The sequence below is a fragment of the Acinonyx jubatus genome, chromosome B4 (genome assembly GCF_027475565.1).
Source record: "Acinonyx jubatus isolate Ajub_Pintada_27869175 chromosome B4, VMU_Ajub_asm_v1.0, whole genome shotgun sequence".
Lineage (NCBI taxonomy): Eukaryota > Metazoa > Chordata > Mammalia > Carnivora > Felidae > Acinonyx > Acinonyx jubatus.
The window spans coordinates 73413816-73433041 of NC_069387.1; the positions used below are offsets into that span (position 1 = coordinate 73413816).

General features: G+C 38.2%; 1 protein-coding gene across 2 annotated transcripts in view; it reads left to right on the forward strand.

Annotated features, from left to right (window-relative positions):
- Positions 1-366: 366 nt before the first annotated feature.
- The window catches only part of PFKM (phosphofructokinase, muscle), a 43533-nt gene continuing 24673 nt past the window's right edge, over positions 367-19226 (forward strand). For both annotated transcript variants that reach the window (XR_003413078.2, XM_027035994.2), the window contains exons 1-2: positions 367-457; positions 1109-1231. Coding sequence is in view for 1 of the 2 variants with exons in the window: in XM_027035994.2 (XP_026891795.1) it covers positions 376-457; positions 1109-1231 (205 nt within the window). In the remaining variant the exon portion in view is untranslated. The remainder of the gene's footprint in view (positions 458-1108; positions 1232-19226) is intronic.

A 19226-nucleotide genomic window follows, 5' to 3' on the forward strand; every position in this document is an offset into this window, starting at 1 on the left:
TTCATTCAGACTTTTTACAAAGTCCTTCAACTTGGCCTCTGGACTCAGGCCCTGTCTAGAAGTCTTGGAGAAATGCTTCCGAGTAGACCCTCTAGACCTCAGAAGTCTGAGCTCAGACTTTATTAAAAGAACGGGAGTCTCTGTAGGCCCCAGCCTCTTACCTACTCTGGAAAAAAGGAGATGCTTGCTGAATTCAGGAGATCTTGCCCTGTCAAATACATAAAAGTAGATTATTTGCATCACGTCACATGCTGATACTACATATTGTCATGTAGTATTGGGCATACCTGATCCGTATCAGTTTTGTCCATCTTAAATCATTCCATAGATCTGTTCATATGGCTTAAACTCCGTCTCTATTTCTAGGAGACAGCGATGCATAAGGAGGAATTTCATCTGAAATTTTTCATGTGTGTGATTCAATCTCGCGGGTTAGTCAGGACTCCTCAGAGCACAGGTACCATTGTCTCCTGATTATACACCAGTGACAAATGGGTTCTCTTGCAGGAATTTCGATACAGGATGTAAAACTTACTAGTCTAAATGTAGGCTTTAGGGGTCAACTGACTTTATTCCACCCCCACTATCGTAAAATATTTGTCACTGAGTCATGTCTCTTCCTTGCACAAGTATCAGCTGAGATTTTGGTCTGATATGTGGAAATAGGCCCAGGCAGGTAAGGAGGACTTGGGAGTTAAGGAAGAACAAAATTTATAGCACATCACCTGGTAGTTGATTTCTCTGTCCTTTGTGAATTATTTTAACTTTTCTGGGCTCATCTGTGGGAGTCCTGGTTACAATTGTCATTGATACTCTAAAACCTATAAGATAGAGTCCCAAAGAAAAATGGCTTTCTATTACATCTCAGTCTCAAAGTATCTAGAGATATGTTCTGCTTTTCTCTCATTTATGTCAAAGGAGTAGAACCTTTTTAAGGTAAGATAATATTGAGAAAAGTCATCACTTCTCTAATTTTTCACTGAATTATGGAAAAAAGGCCCTGGACAGCTGAGAGTTACAGAGAAAATGAAGGAGAATAAGTAGCACTTCCTTCCCTGAATCCCACCTTGAGGATAACCTCAAGTAACCTAGAGATACTGCTTTTCAGGGAGAGAAGCTTCAACTTCCAGCATGCTCATACAAAAGCCACCACCTGAGATAGACAACATGAAGTATCTACATGCTACGGATGGTCCAGACACTGTGGAAGGCATACCTATTTTGAAAACTGGTGAGGCATGTAGTTAAACAAGGGGGTGGGGAGAGGTGGAAAGGAGTGTTGGAAAATGAAGTTTATGCATACATTATAAATTAGGATACAGCTACCAAATTTGAAATATGAATTAAGACACAAGGGAGAAAGTGTGTGTGTGTGTGTGTGTGTGTGTGTGTGTGTGTGTGTGGTGGAGGGGACATAGAGAAAGTAGGAGATCATCTGGGAAACTAGAAAGAGGGACAGTTCTCTCTATGAAGAACACCTTAATTTAGTCAATAGTAATTCAACTGGCTCATAACTGTAAGGCACTAATCTAGTTATACTATTATTAGCAACCTGGATATGTAAAAATGTGAAACTCAATGGATTATATAAAGGAGTTATTATATTGCAAAGTGATTCCAAATATTGTAAAAACTACTCACCTTAGGAATCCATTTAGTAACAAATTTCTGTTGTATATTTTAAATAGTGTTTAACTCACAATTTATATGAAACATTGGAAACACATCCCTAGGTTTCCTCTCAAATGAAATATATCTATATTGGAGTCAGTTCACTGCAAACATTGCATTCCCACATGTGCCCCAAAATAGACTAGAAATGATAGAGACATTGTACAAATTATACATATAAGACATAACTTTGTCATTTTTCTAATAGTTTACAGTTTGACAGATTAGTCCAGATTATTTAGTCCAACTCCTTATATTTCAGGGAGAAATTCAAGTCTAAAGTGATCTTCCTCAAGAACTTAAATTCATTGGAATAATCACTCTCAGTACCTGTGAAATATATTGCAGCATTTATCCAATAATCTTTTGAGCAGTTACTATTCAAAGTCATTATTCTAGGCTCAATAGCTGTGAACATAAACTAGCATTTTCCCTTTCCCCCAGGAGCCTCTGATCAAGAAGGGAGTTAAGTGAAGAGCTTGATAGTTTTGAGTAAGTGAGTAAGTGAAGTGCTTGATACCTTTGGTTTGAAATGAGCGAGTGAGTAAGTGAAGTAAGTAAGTGAAGGGCTGGATACCTTTGGTTCAAAATGTTGAATTTCAAAAGAGGATGCCACAGAGATGTAGGGAAGGGAGGGACCAACTGACTGCTTAGGCAGAGCTTCACTGAACTCTAGCAGGGCACCATGTAGGCAGGGCACTATGGTCCAAGAGCCAGTCCTAAGCTTTGAAATGCATAAACTATAGCTTAATTCAGTCTCATAAGTGAACCTAGAGTTAACCATACTCACAAGAAAATGGTTTATACACAAGAATATCAACTTATGATGACTTTGGAGTAATATGTATCTATATATGACAACGATGTGGGGTCTGTGTCCCTTTAATCAGACTTGCTTTGCCCATCCATAAACAGCTGTTAGGTATAAGAAATAAGCCCAGCTGGTGGCCTTGTCCTACAGTTCCTTGAATTTGTATAGATTATTTCTTATTCCTTTATCTTCCCTGCTTTTCTCATTCTCATTTTGCTCTATACCTAATACTCACTTCAGACCCCCTTAGCTCTGATGACTCATTTGGACCTGCTTCTGTGGTTTGAACTCAGCATTATCCCATGGAAAAAAATTCTGATGTTAACTTCTGTCTTTAAGCACTGAGACCCCAGGTAAGAGCTACAGTGAATCCTTCCAGCTTTCCCACTAGAGATGAAGAATCAATATTGGGACCTCTGTTCCTCCTTATCTGCCTCTGTCCCTGCCTGCTTCCCTTTGTTTCCTTCCTTCCTTCTTCCCTTCCTCCTTTTCTTCCTCCTTCTCTACTTCCCTCCTTCTTTTTATTCCTTCCAAGAAAATAGGTCGAGCGCATACTATGTCCGGCACTATAGTTGGCACTGGGAATAAAGCAGCAAACAAAACAAGTACATTGCCTACTTGCATGAAGTTTTAGTCTTGTGGGAGTAAGAAGTAATCACATAATCACACACAGTGGGATTATTCGAATGGTCCTAGTACCATGGAAAACAATAATATCACATAATTAGAATGTAAAAACAGGGTACCTAACCTGGCCTGAGAGGTTGGAAACACCTTTTCTAAGGAAGTCCTGAAAGATGAGTGTGACTTAGCCAGGAAGAGGGGGTAGAAAAGCTTTTTGGGAAAGAGGACAGTAGAATCTGAGTTGAGAAGGAGTTTGGCTCATTAGAGGAATAGAGAAGACCAGTAGAACTTGGGTGAGGGAAGAGTAGCTGGAGAGTGAACTATAAGGATAGTATAAAAGCCAAATCATGCTATGCCTTCCAGGTCAAATCACTGAAGAGTGACAGGTCTGGCCCCTGGGTTGAAGAATGAATTGGAGGGGGCAAGAGTGGTCACCTGATCTGGTGGGATGGGAAATGTCACTGCCTTGCTCCATTCCTCACGTAGGGCATGAGTGAGGAAATCATGCCATCAAATAGCATGGTTGGCAGAGGTGAGCCCAGAGCTACTGATGCCAAAACACCCCCAAAACCTGGCCTGGCGTCCCTCAGCTGCTGCTGCTGCTGCCAGCCTGAAGAATGCATAGGGACTTCTTCTAGGATGGTCAGCTTCTTGCCCCAAGTGAAGCTATATGTGGACATGCTGAGCTCTAATCCTGAAGAAAAATGGAACACATTTTGTTTCTAATCTCACACTTGGCAGGGAAGCAGCTGCAGTTACTATTTTCTCCAAATCCCTGCACATTAGAATAGACAGCTCTGCCCGTACTATGATGAGGCAGGCTGTGTGTGTGTGTGTGTGTGTGTGTGTGTGTGTGTGTGTGTGTGTGTGTTTCTGGCCTTTAGAGGGTCAGTTCCTAACATAGGGAAGCCATTGGTTCCCACACTGGGGCACAGCAAAGGAGTGAGTCACCTAGGCCCTAACCTTTGCAAAGAATGGTGGTTAGAATTCCCGGGGAGCCGAGAGTATAAGACCATCATCTCCAGCAGAATGGCTCATGGGCAGCAGGTAGCTTTGTGGGCCAGACTCTGGTCCAGCGGATCCAGCTGCCCACTAGACCTAGAGCCTCTCCTCTGCATATACCACTCCTGTTCACTGATGGACAGCCGGCCTTAGTAACCTGTGACTCCTGAGATGACTACATATTGGGCTGCAAATGAGGGAGCATACCAGACACCCATCTGCCCCCGTGTTACCACTTCTCCTTGGAAGGGTAAGACCTTACTACCAGATTCCTCACTTCAGTTAGGCTATCTGTCACCAGCATTGCCGAAGTTCCCCCCATCATTCTGTTCTTTTAACAGTGAGACCATCAAACCTGCTCACGCCCTGGTTTATGCAGACCAGGATGCAAAGTTTCTCCAACACTGTGAATGCAACTGATACGTAAAGATGTCACCATAGCCAAAGTTTCTTCCAAGCAGGTTATACTGTTTTCTGCATCAGACACAAGATTCTCCATATACAGATGCCATGTTATAAGTGATCCAAGAACCTGTACCCTTGTTGAAGGAAAATCAGTGGGGGTTCTGCCTCTATAAAGATCATCTTAGTCTCAACTAGTTGCCATTCAACATTGATCTCCTGATCCCAACCTTCTAGGACTAGCTGCAGAGAACTTAAGTTTTCATGAAGCTGAAACTCTCAGGGCTCTTCAAATGTAAACTGAATTGGGAAGATCATTGAGTAAGAAAATAGCCTTACAAACTCTCTTCTTTCAGTCAAATATGCAAGGATACCATTAGACCTGTGGAACACTTTTTCCCCCCATCTTTTATTGATTAATAGAGAAAAATCTCATGCATCCTCTTAGGTCCCCTATCAAACTGCCTCTCAAGTCAACCCAGATAAATAGATTTAAGAACTAAATATATATTCCTTGGAATATAGTGCTTACTAAGACATCTAACCCTTTCACATGCTTGATGAGGTATTAGTAGATCTGAAGTGGAAGACTCCCAGGATTGTCTTATGTAATTATTATTTGTCTTCTCTGTTCTGATACCCACCCCCCCCCCCCCAAAGCTTACCTCTTTAAGGAAAGAAAAAGTTTATCTGGTCTAAGCTTGAGGCTACATATCTTAGCTGAAGAGTTTATTTTCCTCTGCCTTAATTAAGGCTTGAAGTTAGTGCCTTCAGCCTATAGTAGAGGTCATCTGGACACCTGTGACTTCTTTCCTGAGCTAGCTTTCCCAAGAATTTGATAGTAATTGGTGAAAATGACTTCATAGGACCTATTCAAGCCTTTTTGGCATGCAAGTTCATTTTTCAAGTGATGGTGTTCTCAGACCTCCACAACTTGGAACAATTGTTCTCAAACTTTATCGTGCATCAGAATACCTGGAGGGTTTGTTAAATCACATTGCTGAGACCCCACCCCTAGAGTTTTTGATTCAGTAGGTTCCAGGTCAGACCCAAGAATTTGCATTTCTGACAAATATCCAGATGATGCTGAATCTGCTAGACTGGCATTGTCTTAAAACCAGTGCCCTACATCAGAAACATTAGTATCAGTGGCTGGTGGCGGCTGCTCTGTCTCCAGGAGTCATCCTCTCCCAGCCAGAGCCAAAGATGACTCTCCAGTGCAGACAGTGGTTTACTGTCTATGCCCAGGGTCTCTCCTTAAGGAGTTTTCCATTCTGGTGGAAGGAAACAGATAATTACTAGATGAGATCTAGGAGTTTTGTAGGAGTGAGAGGACCAGATAGATGTTCCAACTCAGAGAGAGGCTCATACCCAATTGCTGCATGTATTTCACAACATCAACCCACCACATCATTGTAGCCCATTTCCAATTCTGAGTCAAGTCCAAAGGAAATCTTAGTGATCCTCTGGTATGACACTCCTACCTTATTCCTGCTTTAGAACCTTTGCATTTGCTATTCTCCCTATCTGAAAGCTGTTCCCTAAAGGTAGCATGGTTTTCTTTCTTGTATGTTCAAACCTCTTCCTAGAATGTCATCTCAGCAAGGTTTTTCCAGTCCACCCTATTTAAGATAGCACCTCTGTCACTCTGCTTTTTTTTTTTTTTAAGTTTACTTATTTAAGAGGGAGCAGGTGTACAGCAGGGAATTGGCAGAGAGGGAGACAGAGAGAGAGAGAATCCCAGGCAGGCTCCACATTGCCAGCACAGAGCCCAACACAGGGCTCGAACTCACAAACCACGAGATCATGACCTGAGCCAAAACCAAGAGTCAGATGCTTAACTGACAGAGCCACCCAGGTGCCCCTGTCACTCTGCTTCTTTGCTCTGCTTTATTTTTCTTCAAAGCACTTATCACTACTTGATTTATTTGTTTATTATCTGTTTTCCTCACTAGAATGTAAGCTCCATGAGGACAGATCTTTTTTTTTTTTTTCTCCATCCTGGATCCCCTTGAGTCTAGAACAGTGCCTACCATGTAATAGGTGCTCAGTATTTGCTGACTGAATGTGTGAAACCTAGAGTAATGCTATTTCCTATTCTTCTGGGTTAGAGTCATACCTGGACAACTGCCATACCTACTTCTCTTTCCCAAATGTCCTGGTACACCATTACTAGCATCCTTAACATCATCTTCATCATCTCATCACAGTGGTCTAAATGTAGATCTGTACCCATTCCATAGTCATGACACCATCCTTGTGGTAATGAATGGGCTCATGAGTATGGCATACATCATCCTCTTTATTGCCCCCCCCCCCAATCTGTGCCAGCGTTAGGTAATCATTGTCAAAGAGATGTTCTGTCTTCATGATCTACTCAACTTTCTGGTAATAATGTCTAGCTTTATACTGGTTTGGAGGGTACTGTCCAAAGCTTTCTATATCTTCATTTACCTACCCACTACTTAGCAGAGCTAATGGTCAGGGCATATGAACCACATACTTTAGAATACTTCAGCTGGTTTACTGAAGTGCCCTACTAGCTCAGGATGCTAGTAATGGTGTACCAGGACATTTGGGAATGAGAAGTAGGTATGGCAGTTGTCCAGATATGACTCTAACCCAGAAGAATAGGAAATAGCATTACTCTAGGTTTCACACATTCAGTCAGCAAATACTGAGCACCTATTACATGGTAGGCACTGTTCTAGACTCAAGGGGATCCAGGATGGAAAAAAAAAAAAAAGATCTGTCCTCATGGAGCTTACATTCTAGTGAGGAAAACAGATAATAAACAAATAAATCAAGTAGTGATAAGTGCTTTGAAGAAAAATAAAGCAGAGCAAAGCACCTATCTAGGTGTTGCAGAATTGTCTTTAAACATCTTTGGACACTTCTCTCCTCCAGAATGCCTTCTTTTATAATAACTATAATTTTTGCACCTACTCTCTGCCTAGACTTCATGCCAACATCTCAGTAGCTAACTGGTATCTGGAGAGTTCTGTGAAGTCCAAGAGGACCTTCTAAATACCTTCCTGTTCTTCCTGTTTAATATAAAGAATATGCCTTTCATTGTTTGTTACCAAGGCATGACATATGAGGTGAGATATCATTTGGCATTTCTATGTGCATATTAGCTTTTCCTGACATGCTGAAAACAGGAAGACCACCACCAGATAGTACAAGAAAGAAGAAATAGTGGATTTTAACCACATGGGCTTCTCAGTCCAGCTGGCCCTCTTTTGGGTTCAGTCCTTTTTTTCTCCCGTCATTGTCTGCCAAGTCCTCTAAATTCTGAATTTTAGCTACCAACCGCAACAACTGAATAAAGCTGATTATAGTTGGACAAAGTTCTAGATTTCCACCAGCCCCCTAGTTACCTAAATCATTAGAACAGGCATAGGCCCCCTTGAGAAGCCTATCAGAGGGCCCCAGTGCAAACCGAGGACATTTCAGCTTTCTCCTTTAGAGGAAGTGTCCAGGGTATCCTTTTTCAGCCCCATTAAACCACACCAGCAATGAAAGTAATCTTGGAATGAGTTCAAATTCAGCTGCTGGCTTAGTTTGTTTGCCTGGAGAATTTGTTGGTCTCATCTCTTTTTTTGTCTATCTATCTTGCTGCTTTGCTCTTGTAATTCCTGGTCCTAAACTCTAATAAGCTGTGCAATTTACTCCTGACACTTTTCTTAGGCACCCTAGTTTGTATGGCAATGTTTAGACCTCTTCCTCAACCCCCTCTTCCTTAGCCACCATACTGTGTTTACCTGTAGGCTTCATGTACCTGTTCTGAGGGATGCTTCTCAGCCTCCCGCATTAGAGGGATGAGGGTTGGACATATATCATATTTCCTACAACTGCCCAGATCTCAAAATTCTCTCCCATCATCAATCTACCATAAAATTATGTATCCAAATTTTGATATGTAAGATAAATCAACCATAGCCAGCTAAAATACCCTTTACAAGTTGTTCACATTCCTTAGAAACTATATTTGAAATTTAAAAGTTGGTTGATAAACAGAAAAGTAGGTAAAAGTGAAACATATGGTCTTGGAATTTAGGATTAAAATTAAAGAAAATCTATTTTTATTTTATTTTATTTTTATTTTTTCAATATATGAAATTTATTGTCCAATTGGTTTCCATACAACACCCAGTGCTCATGCCAAAAGGTGCCCTCCTCAATACCCATCACCCACCCCCCCACACACCCCCCATCAACCCTCAGTTTGTTCTCAGTTTTTAAGAGTCTCTTATGCTTTGGCTCTCTCCCACTCTAACCTCCTTTTTTTTTTCCTTCCCCTCCCCCATGGGTTTCTGTTAAGTTTCTCAGGATCCACATAAGAGCGAAAACATATGGTATCTGTCTTTCTCTGTATGGCTTATTTCACTTAGCATCACACTCTCCAGTTCCATCCATGTTGCTACAAAGGGCCATATTTCATTCTTTCTCATTGCCATGTAGTACTCCATTGTGTATATAAACCACAATTTCTTTATCCATTCATCACTTGATGGACATTTAGGCTCTTTCCATAATTTGGCTATTGTTGAGAGTGCTGCTATAAACATTGGGGTACAAGTGCCCCTATGCATCAGTACTCCTGTATCCCTTGGGTAAATTCCTAGCAGTGCTATTGCTGGGTCATAGGGTAGGTCTATTTTTTTGAGGAACCTCCACACTGTTTTCCAGAGTGGCTGCACCAATTTGCATTCCCACCAACAGTGCAAGAGGGTTCCCGTTTCTCCACATCCTCTCCAGCATCTATAGTCTCCTGATAAGAAAATCTATTTTTAAAGAGCTAATCACTGTTTCATTATCTCATCCATCTCTCTAATGCTGGAATATTTGTATCCCTTAGTGTTTTACTCAGGAACAGTACAAATAAACAGTGCCAAATTCTTACTATCCAGGTTCTATTTTCTCTTAATTCATTTACCCTCAACTAATATATTCATGTCATAAGAATTTGATACATTATAATTATTAGTTGGGTTATTTATTTCTTTAATTGTATCCCAGGTCCAGTGAAATGTAAACTTCCTGTGAACCTTTGATAGTCCCTCCAGATTTAAACTCGTAAGAGTTTATTATAACTCATTACCTGGCACAGTGGCTAGCATATAATGAGTCCTCAATAAATGTTTGTTGAATGTATGAATTAATAATGAATAGGGATTTCTCAAGATTCTTATTAGGAAGACATTTATATAGGGGCACCTGGATGGCTCTTGATTCTGGCTCTGAGCTGACAGTGTGGAGCCTGCTTGGGATTCTCTCTTGCCCTCTCTCTATGCCCCTCCTCTGCTTGCACACACTCTTAATTAATTAATTAATTAATTAATTAATTAATTAAAGTCATTTTAAAAAGTGGAAGACATTTATAGCTATTTCTCAATATGATGTATTTTTCCCATCAGCTGTCTCTATTTTGTGTTGGTTTTTACTAGCATAATTCTCAGAAAATAACATCTTCAAGTTTGGAGATTGCACTAAGATGACCATAAGCAAGGCCTAAGTACTTCTGAGAAAATGCTTCTGTTCTGGCACTCCCACCCCCAACTGACTTGAAAGTGGCCTACGTGCCTTTTGAGATAGTATTTCCTTGATTTGTGCTTACATAGTTTTCCAGAAACTCCTGGGCATGATTGATCCCTGGACAGAAAAAGGAGTCTAAAGGATCAAGTGTCTTGGGATAAGACTATAAGTAACAGTGACATTTCCTTGCTTTTACCTACTTAAAGTAGACTAATTAATACAGTAAGTCAATGAAGTAATACACTTTCAATGTACAGTAATACACTTTCAATGAAGACTTAAGAGTTGGTTTTGGGTAGGGGCACTTGGCTGGCTCAGTTGGTAGAGCATGTGACTCTTGATCTTGGGGTTGTAAGTTTGAGCCCCACATTGGATATAGAAATTACTTAAAAATAAAGTTTTTTTATTATTATTTTTTTAATGTTTATTTTTGACAGAGAGAAAGACAGAGCATGAGAAGGGGAGGGGCAGAGAGAGAGGGAGACACAGAATCTGAAGCAGGCTCCAGGCTCTGAGCTGTCAGCACAGAGCCCGAAGCGGGGCTCAAACTCACAGACCACGAGATCATGACCTGAGCCGACGTCAGACGCTGAACCGACTGAGCCACCCAGGCACCCCTAATAATAAAATATTTTTTTAAAAAAAGAGTTGAGAGGTGCCTAGGTGGCTCAGTCAGTTGAGCATCTGACTTTGGCTCAGGTCATCATCTCATGGTTCATGAGCTTGAGCCCTGCATTAGATTCTGTCCTGACAGCTCAGAGCCTGGAGCCTGCTTCGGATTATGTGTCTCCTTCTCTCTCTGCCTCTCTCCTGCTTATTCTCTGTCTCTCTGTCTCTCCCCCCAAAACAAATAAACAGTTAAAAAACAAGCAAACAAATAAATAAAGAGTTGGTATTTGGTAGAAGGAGGCAGGAATGGATTTCTTCTCAAATTTCAATCTTTATGTTAAAGTTAGAAACTCCAGAATGTAGGGGGAACTTTTCCAGCTTTTCCTTTCCCAAAACTTTGACATCTTTATTGAGATATAGTCCACATATCGTAAAATTCACCTACTTAAAGTATATAATTTGGGCTTTGGAATTCCAACTTCTCATTCCTCATGTAAGTAGCTTGGAAGTCATCACCACATCAATAAGTAATAAGTAAAAGTAAAAAGACTGAAATATTAACAGTTCTTCTTGGATTCATAAGAAACTGCTAGCCCCAAAGTTGGAGAGACAGATAGGCAAGTAGAGTTAATCACAGGTTCCTAGAGCAGAGACCCATGAGCGGATGTCTTCTCGGAACCAGTGATGAGGTAACAAGTTGTTGGAGGCTCAGTGTAGAATTCCGAGAGTTAAAAACTACAGGGGGACCGAGTCAAAGGGAGTCCCCATAATACTGTGAGATTTACTTTCAGGAGCTCAATTAGATTCTCACAGCAATATCAGAAAAATCCCCTGGAACTTCCAACAGGGTGAGGAGAAAAGGAAACATTTGAAATACATGAGAGCATTCTTTTCCTGTTAACAAGCCCCGCCTTCAGAGGAAACTAGTTAACCAGGGCCTAACTGACCTGAGGAGGAGAAATACCCAACTCTAGCCCATTCTAGCCATCCTGTCCCACCTAAAGGGAGAAAAACCTGAGAAATGCTTGTGAAGTTCACAGTCTAGAGGCATAAGCTGAAATGTAATCATAAGACTATAGAATGCTTCCTTTCCTCACTACATCTTACCACCACATGACTAAAGGCCTATTTACAGCACTTCTTTTTACCCATTACATCATGTCTGGCTATCAAGAAAAAATTACAGGCATATAAAAAGGCAAAAAACACAATTTGAAAAGACAGAGCAAACATCAAAACCAAACATGGCAGGGATGTTGGCATTAGCAGACTAGGAATTTTAAACACCTATGACTAATGTACTAAGGACTGTAATGAATAAAATAGCATGCAAAACAGAGAAGCAATGTAAGCAGACAGATGGAAATCCTAAGAAAAAGCACCCCCTCCCAAATGCCAGAAATTAAAAAAAAAAAAAACCACTATAACAGAAATGAAGAATACCTTTTGGATTAGTAAACTAAACATGGCTGAGGAGAGTCTCTGAACTAGAGGATATATCAGTACAATTCTCAAAAACCAAAAAGAGAGAGAGAGAGAATGAAGACTGAAGAACATATAACAGAATACCCAATGACTGTGGTACAACTACAACAGATGTAACATACACATAATCAGAATACCAGAGGGAGAAAAGAAAGAGAGAAAGGAACAGAAGAAATATTTGAATCAACAATGATTGATAATTTCTCCAAATTAATGTCAGACATCAAACCATAGATCCAGGAAGCTCAGTAATATGCTAAATAAATAAATAAATAAATAAATAAATAAATAAATAAATAAAATCAAGCTCCTACACCTAGGTATATTATTTTCAAATTACAGAAAATCAAAGATAAAGAAAAAGTACCAGAAGCCAAAGGAAAAAAACACCTTACCTATAGAAGAGCAAAGTAAGAATTACATCTGACCTCTTCTCAGAAACTATGCAACCAGGAAGAGAGTGAAGTGAAACATTTGAAATGTAGAGAGAATAAATCAGAACCAGAATTCTGTACCCTGCAAAACTATTGTTTAAAAGTGAAGAAATAGACTTTCTCAGACTAATTGAGGGAATTTGTTGCTAATTTGGGGGTTAAGGGCACAGTTGAAAATCTATGTATAACTTTTTATTGCCCCAAAACTTAACTACTAATAGCCTACTGTTGACTGGAAGTCTTACTAATAACATAAGTGGTCAATTAACATATTTTGTATGTTATATATATTATATTCTCACAATAAAGTGAGCTAGGGAAAAGATAGTGTTATTAAGAAAATCATAAGAAAAGGGGCGCCTGGGTGGCGCAGTCGGTTAAGCGTCCGACTTCAGCCAGGTCACGATCTCACGGTCCGTGAGTTCGAGCCCCGCGTCGGGCTCTGGGCTGATGGCTCGGAGCCTGGAGCCTGTTTCCGATTCTGTGTCTCCCTCTCTCTCTGCCCCTCCCCCGTTCATGCTCTGTCTCTCTCTGTCCCAAAAATAAAAAAAATAAAAACATTGAAAAAAAAATTAAAAAAAAAAGAAAATCATAAGAAAAAAAGCGAATCATAAGGAATAAAAAATCCATTTACGGTACTGTAAAAAATCTGCATATAAGTGGACCTGCACAATTTAAACCAGTGTTGCTCAAAGATCAACTGTATATGCTTATGTATGTTTATATATAACTGAAATGAATGACAGCAATGGTACAAGGGATAGGAAAAAGGAATTAGGATTATTTTGTTATTTTAGGTATTCACACCACTCGTGAAGTGGTATAGTGCTATTTGAAAGTGGACTTAGATTAGTTGTACATAAATATTGCAAACTCTAGGGCAGCCACTGAAAAAGTAAAAAAGCATTACTGATATGCTAAGAAAGGAGAATGGAATGATATAGACTGCTCAGTTAAAACCACAAAAGGCAGAAAAAGAGTAGAAGACAAAAATAGGAACAAAGAACAAGGGCAATAAATAGAAAACAGAAATGAATGTGGTAGATATTAACCCAACTATGTCAATAATCACTTTGAGTGTCAATGGTCTAAATGCATCAATTAATGTATTGTCAGAGTTAAACAAAAACATGCCCCAACTATGTGTTAACTATAAGAAAACCACCATAAATATAAAGATACATATAGATTAAAGGTAGAGGGAGAAAAATATATCATGCTAACGCTAGTTTTAAAAAGGAGCAATAGCTCTATTAATTTCAGACAGAGCAGACTTCAAAGTAAAAAAAGTTATCAAATATAAAGAAGGGCATTGCATAATGATAAAGGGGTCAATTCTCCAATAAGATATAACTTCTTAATGTATATGCACCTAACAACACAGCATGAAACTACCTGAGGCAAAAGTGAAAGGAGAAATAGATCCACTATCAGAATTGGAGACTTCAACACTCTTCTTTCTGAAAGGGACAGATTCAGCAGACAGGGAATAGGTAAAGACATAGTTGAACTTAACAACACCATCTATCAAATGGATATAAATGACATCAACAGTTCATCCAACAGCAGCAGGATACACATTTTTCTCAAGCTCACATGGAACATTCACCAAGATAGACCACATTCTGGGCCATAAAACATACCTTAACTGAAAGAACAGAAATTCTACAATGTTTGTTTTCAGACCATAATGGAATCAAACTAGAAACCAATAATAGAAAACTGGAAATCCTGAATACATGGGGACTAAACAACACATAAATAACACATAGATTAAAGAAGAAATATCAAGAAAAATTTAAAAATATTTTGAACAAAATGAAAATTAAAACACAACTTACCAAAATTTGTTGGATGTAGTGGGAGCAGTGCTTAAAGGGAAATTTATAGTATTGAGTGCATATATAAGAAAAAAAGGTCTAAAAGCAATTACTGAAGTTTCCAACTTGGGAAACTATAAGAGAAGACCAAATTAAATCCAAAGTAAGCAGAAAAAAAGAGATAATAAGAATTAGAGCAGAAACCAATAAAATTGAAAATAAAAAATCAATGAAACCATAAGCTGGTTCTTTGAAAATATCAATAAAATCAGTAAGACTTAAACAGGCTAACTAAGGGGAAAAAAGAGAGGACACAAATTACTACTATCAGAAATAAAAGAGGGACATCACTACAGATTCCAGGGAAATTAAAAGGACAACAAAAGAATATTATGAACAACTCTGTGCCCACAAATTTGATAACCTAAATGAAATGGACCAATTCCTTGAAAGATACAATGTGCCAAATCTCACACAAGAAGAAACAGATGACCCAAATAGGCATAAATCTGTTAAAGAAATTGAACTAATAAATAACTTTTCAAAAAAGCACCAGGCCCAGATAGATTCCTGGTGCATTCTATAAAACATTTAAGGAAGAAATTTTGCCAGTTTTCTATAATCTCTTTCAGAAGATAGAAGCAGAGGGAATACATTTAACTTATTCGACGAGGTCAGCATTACCATAATACCCAAACCAGACAAAGATATTAAAAGAAAAGAAGACTACAGATCAACATCTCTTATGAACACAGATGTAAAAATCCTCAATAAAATATTATCAAATTGAATTCAATAAAGTATAGAAAGAATTATATACCATGATCAAAAGCCATTTGATCTGGTTCAACATTTGAAAATCAATTAATTAGCAAATTGAATCCAAAATAGTATAAAAAGAATTCTATACCATGATCAAGAGTAATTTATCACAGGTATTCAAGGCCGGTTCAACACTTCAAAATTAATTAATATAATTCATCACATAAACAGATCAAAATAGAAAAAATCACATGATCATATCAATAAATACAGAAATAGCATATGACAAAATCCAACACCCATTCATAATAAAAATTTTCAGTAAACTAGGATTATAGGAGAACTGTCTCAACTTGATAAGAAATATCAGTGGAAACTTACAGTTAAAATCATACTTAATATTGAGAAACTTGAAGCTTTCCCACTAAGATAAGGTACAAAGCAAAGATGCTTCCTCTCATTACTCCTTTTCAACCTTGTACTAGAAGTCTTAGCTAGTGCAACAAGTCAAGAAAAGCTAATAAAAACTGTACTGATTGAGAAGGAAGACATAAAAGTGTCTTTGTTCATGGGTGATATGATTGTTTGCACAGGAAATCTCAAAGAATTAACAAAAACTCCTGGAACTAATCAGTGATTATAGGAAGGTTATAGGATGGAGGTTAATATGCAAAAGTCAATTGTTTTCCTGTATACTAACAATGAAAAAATGGAATTTGAAGTTAAAAACACACTACCATTTACATTAGCACTCCCAAAATGAAATACTTAAGGATAAAGCTAACAAAATATATACATTATCTTTATGAGGAAAATTTTAGAAACTCTGGTGAATGAAATAAAAGAAGAACTGAATAGAGAAATATTCCATGTTCACAGATAGGAAAACTCAATATTGTCTAGATGTCAGTTCTTCCCAACTTAATATATAGATTAAATGCAATCCCAATCAAAATTCCAGCAAGTAATTTTATGGGTATCAACATACTGATTCTGAACTTTATATGAAGAGACAAAAGACCCAGAATAGCCAACGTGATATTGAATGAGAAGAACAAAGTTGGAGGACAGACCCTACCCACCTTCAAGATTTACTGTGAAGCTAATCAAGACATTGTGATATTGGTCAAAGTATTGACAACTAGATCAGTGGAACAGAATAGAGGGCCCAAAAATAGACCCTCATGAATACAATCAATTGATCTTTCACATAGGAGTCAAGGCAGTACAATTGAGCAAAGATAGTCTCTTCAACAAAAGATGATGGAACAACTGGACATCCATGTGCAAAAAAGTGAATCTAGACACAGACTTTATGCCCTTTACAAAAACTAATTACAAATGGATCATAAACTTAAATATAAAATGAAAAAATATACAACTACTGGAAGATAACATAGGACAAAACCTAGGTGACCTTGGGTATGGTGATGACTTTTTAGATACAATACCGAAGACATTATTCATGAAGGAAATTCAGTTGACCCTTGACCAACACAGGTTTGAAATGTGTGAATCCACTTACTTATACACAGGTTTGTTTGTTTTTTTTACAGTACAGTACTATAAATGTATTTTCCTTATGACTTCCTTAATAATCTTTTCTCTAGCCCACTTTATAAGAATACAGTATAATATGTATAATATACAAAATACATATTAATCAACTATTTACATTATTGGTAAGGCTTCCAGTCAACAGTAGGCTATTAGTACAGTTGACTCTTGAACAACACAGGGCTTAAGGGCACCAACCCCTTATGCAGTTGAAAATCTGCGTATAACTTTTGACTCCCCCAAAAGTTAATTACTAACAGTAGTAACTATTAACTATGCACAAGTAGACCCATGCAGTTCAAACCCATGTTGTTCAAGGGTGAACTGCAATTAAGTTTTTTGGGATTCAAAATTTATACACAGATTTTTGATTGCATAGGGGCCACATGACTCAAGGGCCAACTACAATTGATAAGCTCAGCTTCATTAAAATGAAAGTGTACAATTCAATGGTATATACTATGTTCATAGAGTTTTGCAGTCACTTTAAGTTTAGGACATTTCCATCACCTGCAAAAGACATCTTGTGTTCACCAGCAGTCACTTCTCATTTCCCCATAGTGCTAGGCAACTGCTAGTCTGCTTTCTGTTTCTATAAATTTGCCTATTTCATATGAATGGTATCATATAGTATGAGGTCTTTTGTGTTAGCTTCTTTTACTCAGCGTAATGTTTTTATGGTTGCAGGGTATCCGTACTTCATTCTTTTTATTGGCAAGTAATATTCTATTATATGGATATGCCACATTTTATTTATTCATTAATCACGGGAGACATTTGGCCTGTTTCCACTTTTTGCCCATTATGAATAATGCTGCCATGACCACTGGTGTACACATTTGTATGTGTGTGCATGTGTGTGTGTGTGCATGTGTGTGTGTGCATGTGTGTGTGTGTGCGTGTGTGTGTGTGTGTATGCATATGTGCTCATTTTCCTTGGGTATATACCTAGGAGTGTAATTGCTGGGTCATATGGTAACTCTGTTTAATATGAGGAACTGGCAAGCTGTTTTCCATAGTGACGACATCACTTTACACTTGTACCTGCAAGACACAAGAGTTCCACTTGCTTCACATCCTCTCCAATACTTGTTATTTTCCTTTTTTTAAAATAGTCATTCTAATAGATGTGAAGTGGAATTTCATTGTGGTTTTGATTTGCATTTCCCTAGTGATTAGCGATGTTGAACATCTTTTCATATGTTTATTGGTTATTTGTATATTTTATTTAGAGAAATGTCTAAACCCTTGCCCATTTTTTGTTTTTTAATATTACAATTTTATTAGATATTTCACTGAACAGAATATGTTTTTTAAATTGGTAGACTTTTTTTGTTACAGAAGTTTTAGTCTTACAGAAAGTTGAGCAGTTTGCACACAGAGTTTCCTCTCCTGTGGTCAGTTTCCATTTACTATTACTACTTAGTGAGGTACATTTGTTACAGTTGATGAGCCAATATTGATACATTATTATTGATTAGAGTCCATAGTTTATGTTAAAGTTCACTCTTGGTGTTGTGAAGTTCTATGAGTTTTGACAAATATGCCATGTCATGTATCCAGCATTATAGCATCATACAGAATAGGTTTACTGGCCTAAAAGCCCCCTGTGCTCTACATATTTATCATTCCCTCTCTAAGCCCTTGAAAACCATTGATCTTTTTACTATCTCTATAGTTTTACCTTTGCCAGAATGTTACTTAGTTGGAAACATATAGTATGTAACCTTTTCAGACAGGTTTCTTTGACTAAGCAATATGTATTTAAGTTTCCTCTATATCTTTTCTTGGCTTCATAGGTCATTTCTTTTTCTTGCTGAATACTATTCCATTGAATTGATGCATCACAGTTTATCCATTCACCTTTTGAGGGACATTTTGGTTACTTCCAGTTTTGGGCAACTATGAATAAGCTCTTATGAACATTTGTGTGCAGGTTTTTGTGTGGATGTAGTTTTCAACTCATTTGGGTAAATACTTAGAGAAATGTGATTGCTGGATCATACAGTAAGGCTCTATTTAGCTTTGTAAGGAACTGCCAAATTGTCTTTTAAAGTGACTGTACCATTTTGCATTCCCACCAACAAAAAATAAGAGTTCCTGGTGCTCCACATTCTTGTCAGCTTTTGGTACTATCAGGTTTATTATTAATTTTTTTGATGTTAGCCAGTCTAACAATATGTAGTAGTACCTCTCTGTTTTAATTTGCAGTTCCCGGATGACATACGATGCTGGGCATCATTTTATATGATTATTTGCCATCTGTGTATCTTTACCGGTGAGGTATCTGTTCGGACCTTTTGCCCATTTCTGAATTGGGTTATTATCTTTTAAAAAATTCTTTGTTTATTTATTTTGAGAGAGAGAAAGAGAGTGTGCATGCAGGAGGGGCAGAGAGAGAGAAAGAGAGAGAGAGAGAGGGAATTCCAAGCAAGCTCCTCACCATCAGTGAGGGGGGGCTCAGACTCATGAACTGTGAGATCATGACCTGAGCCAAAATCAAGAGTCAGA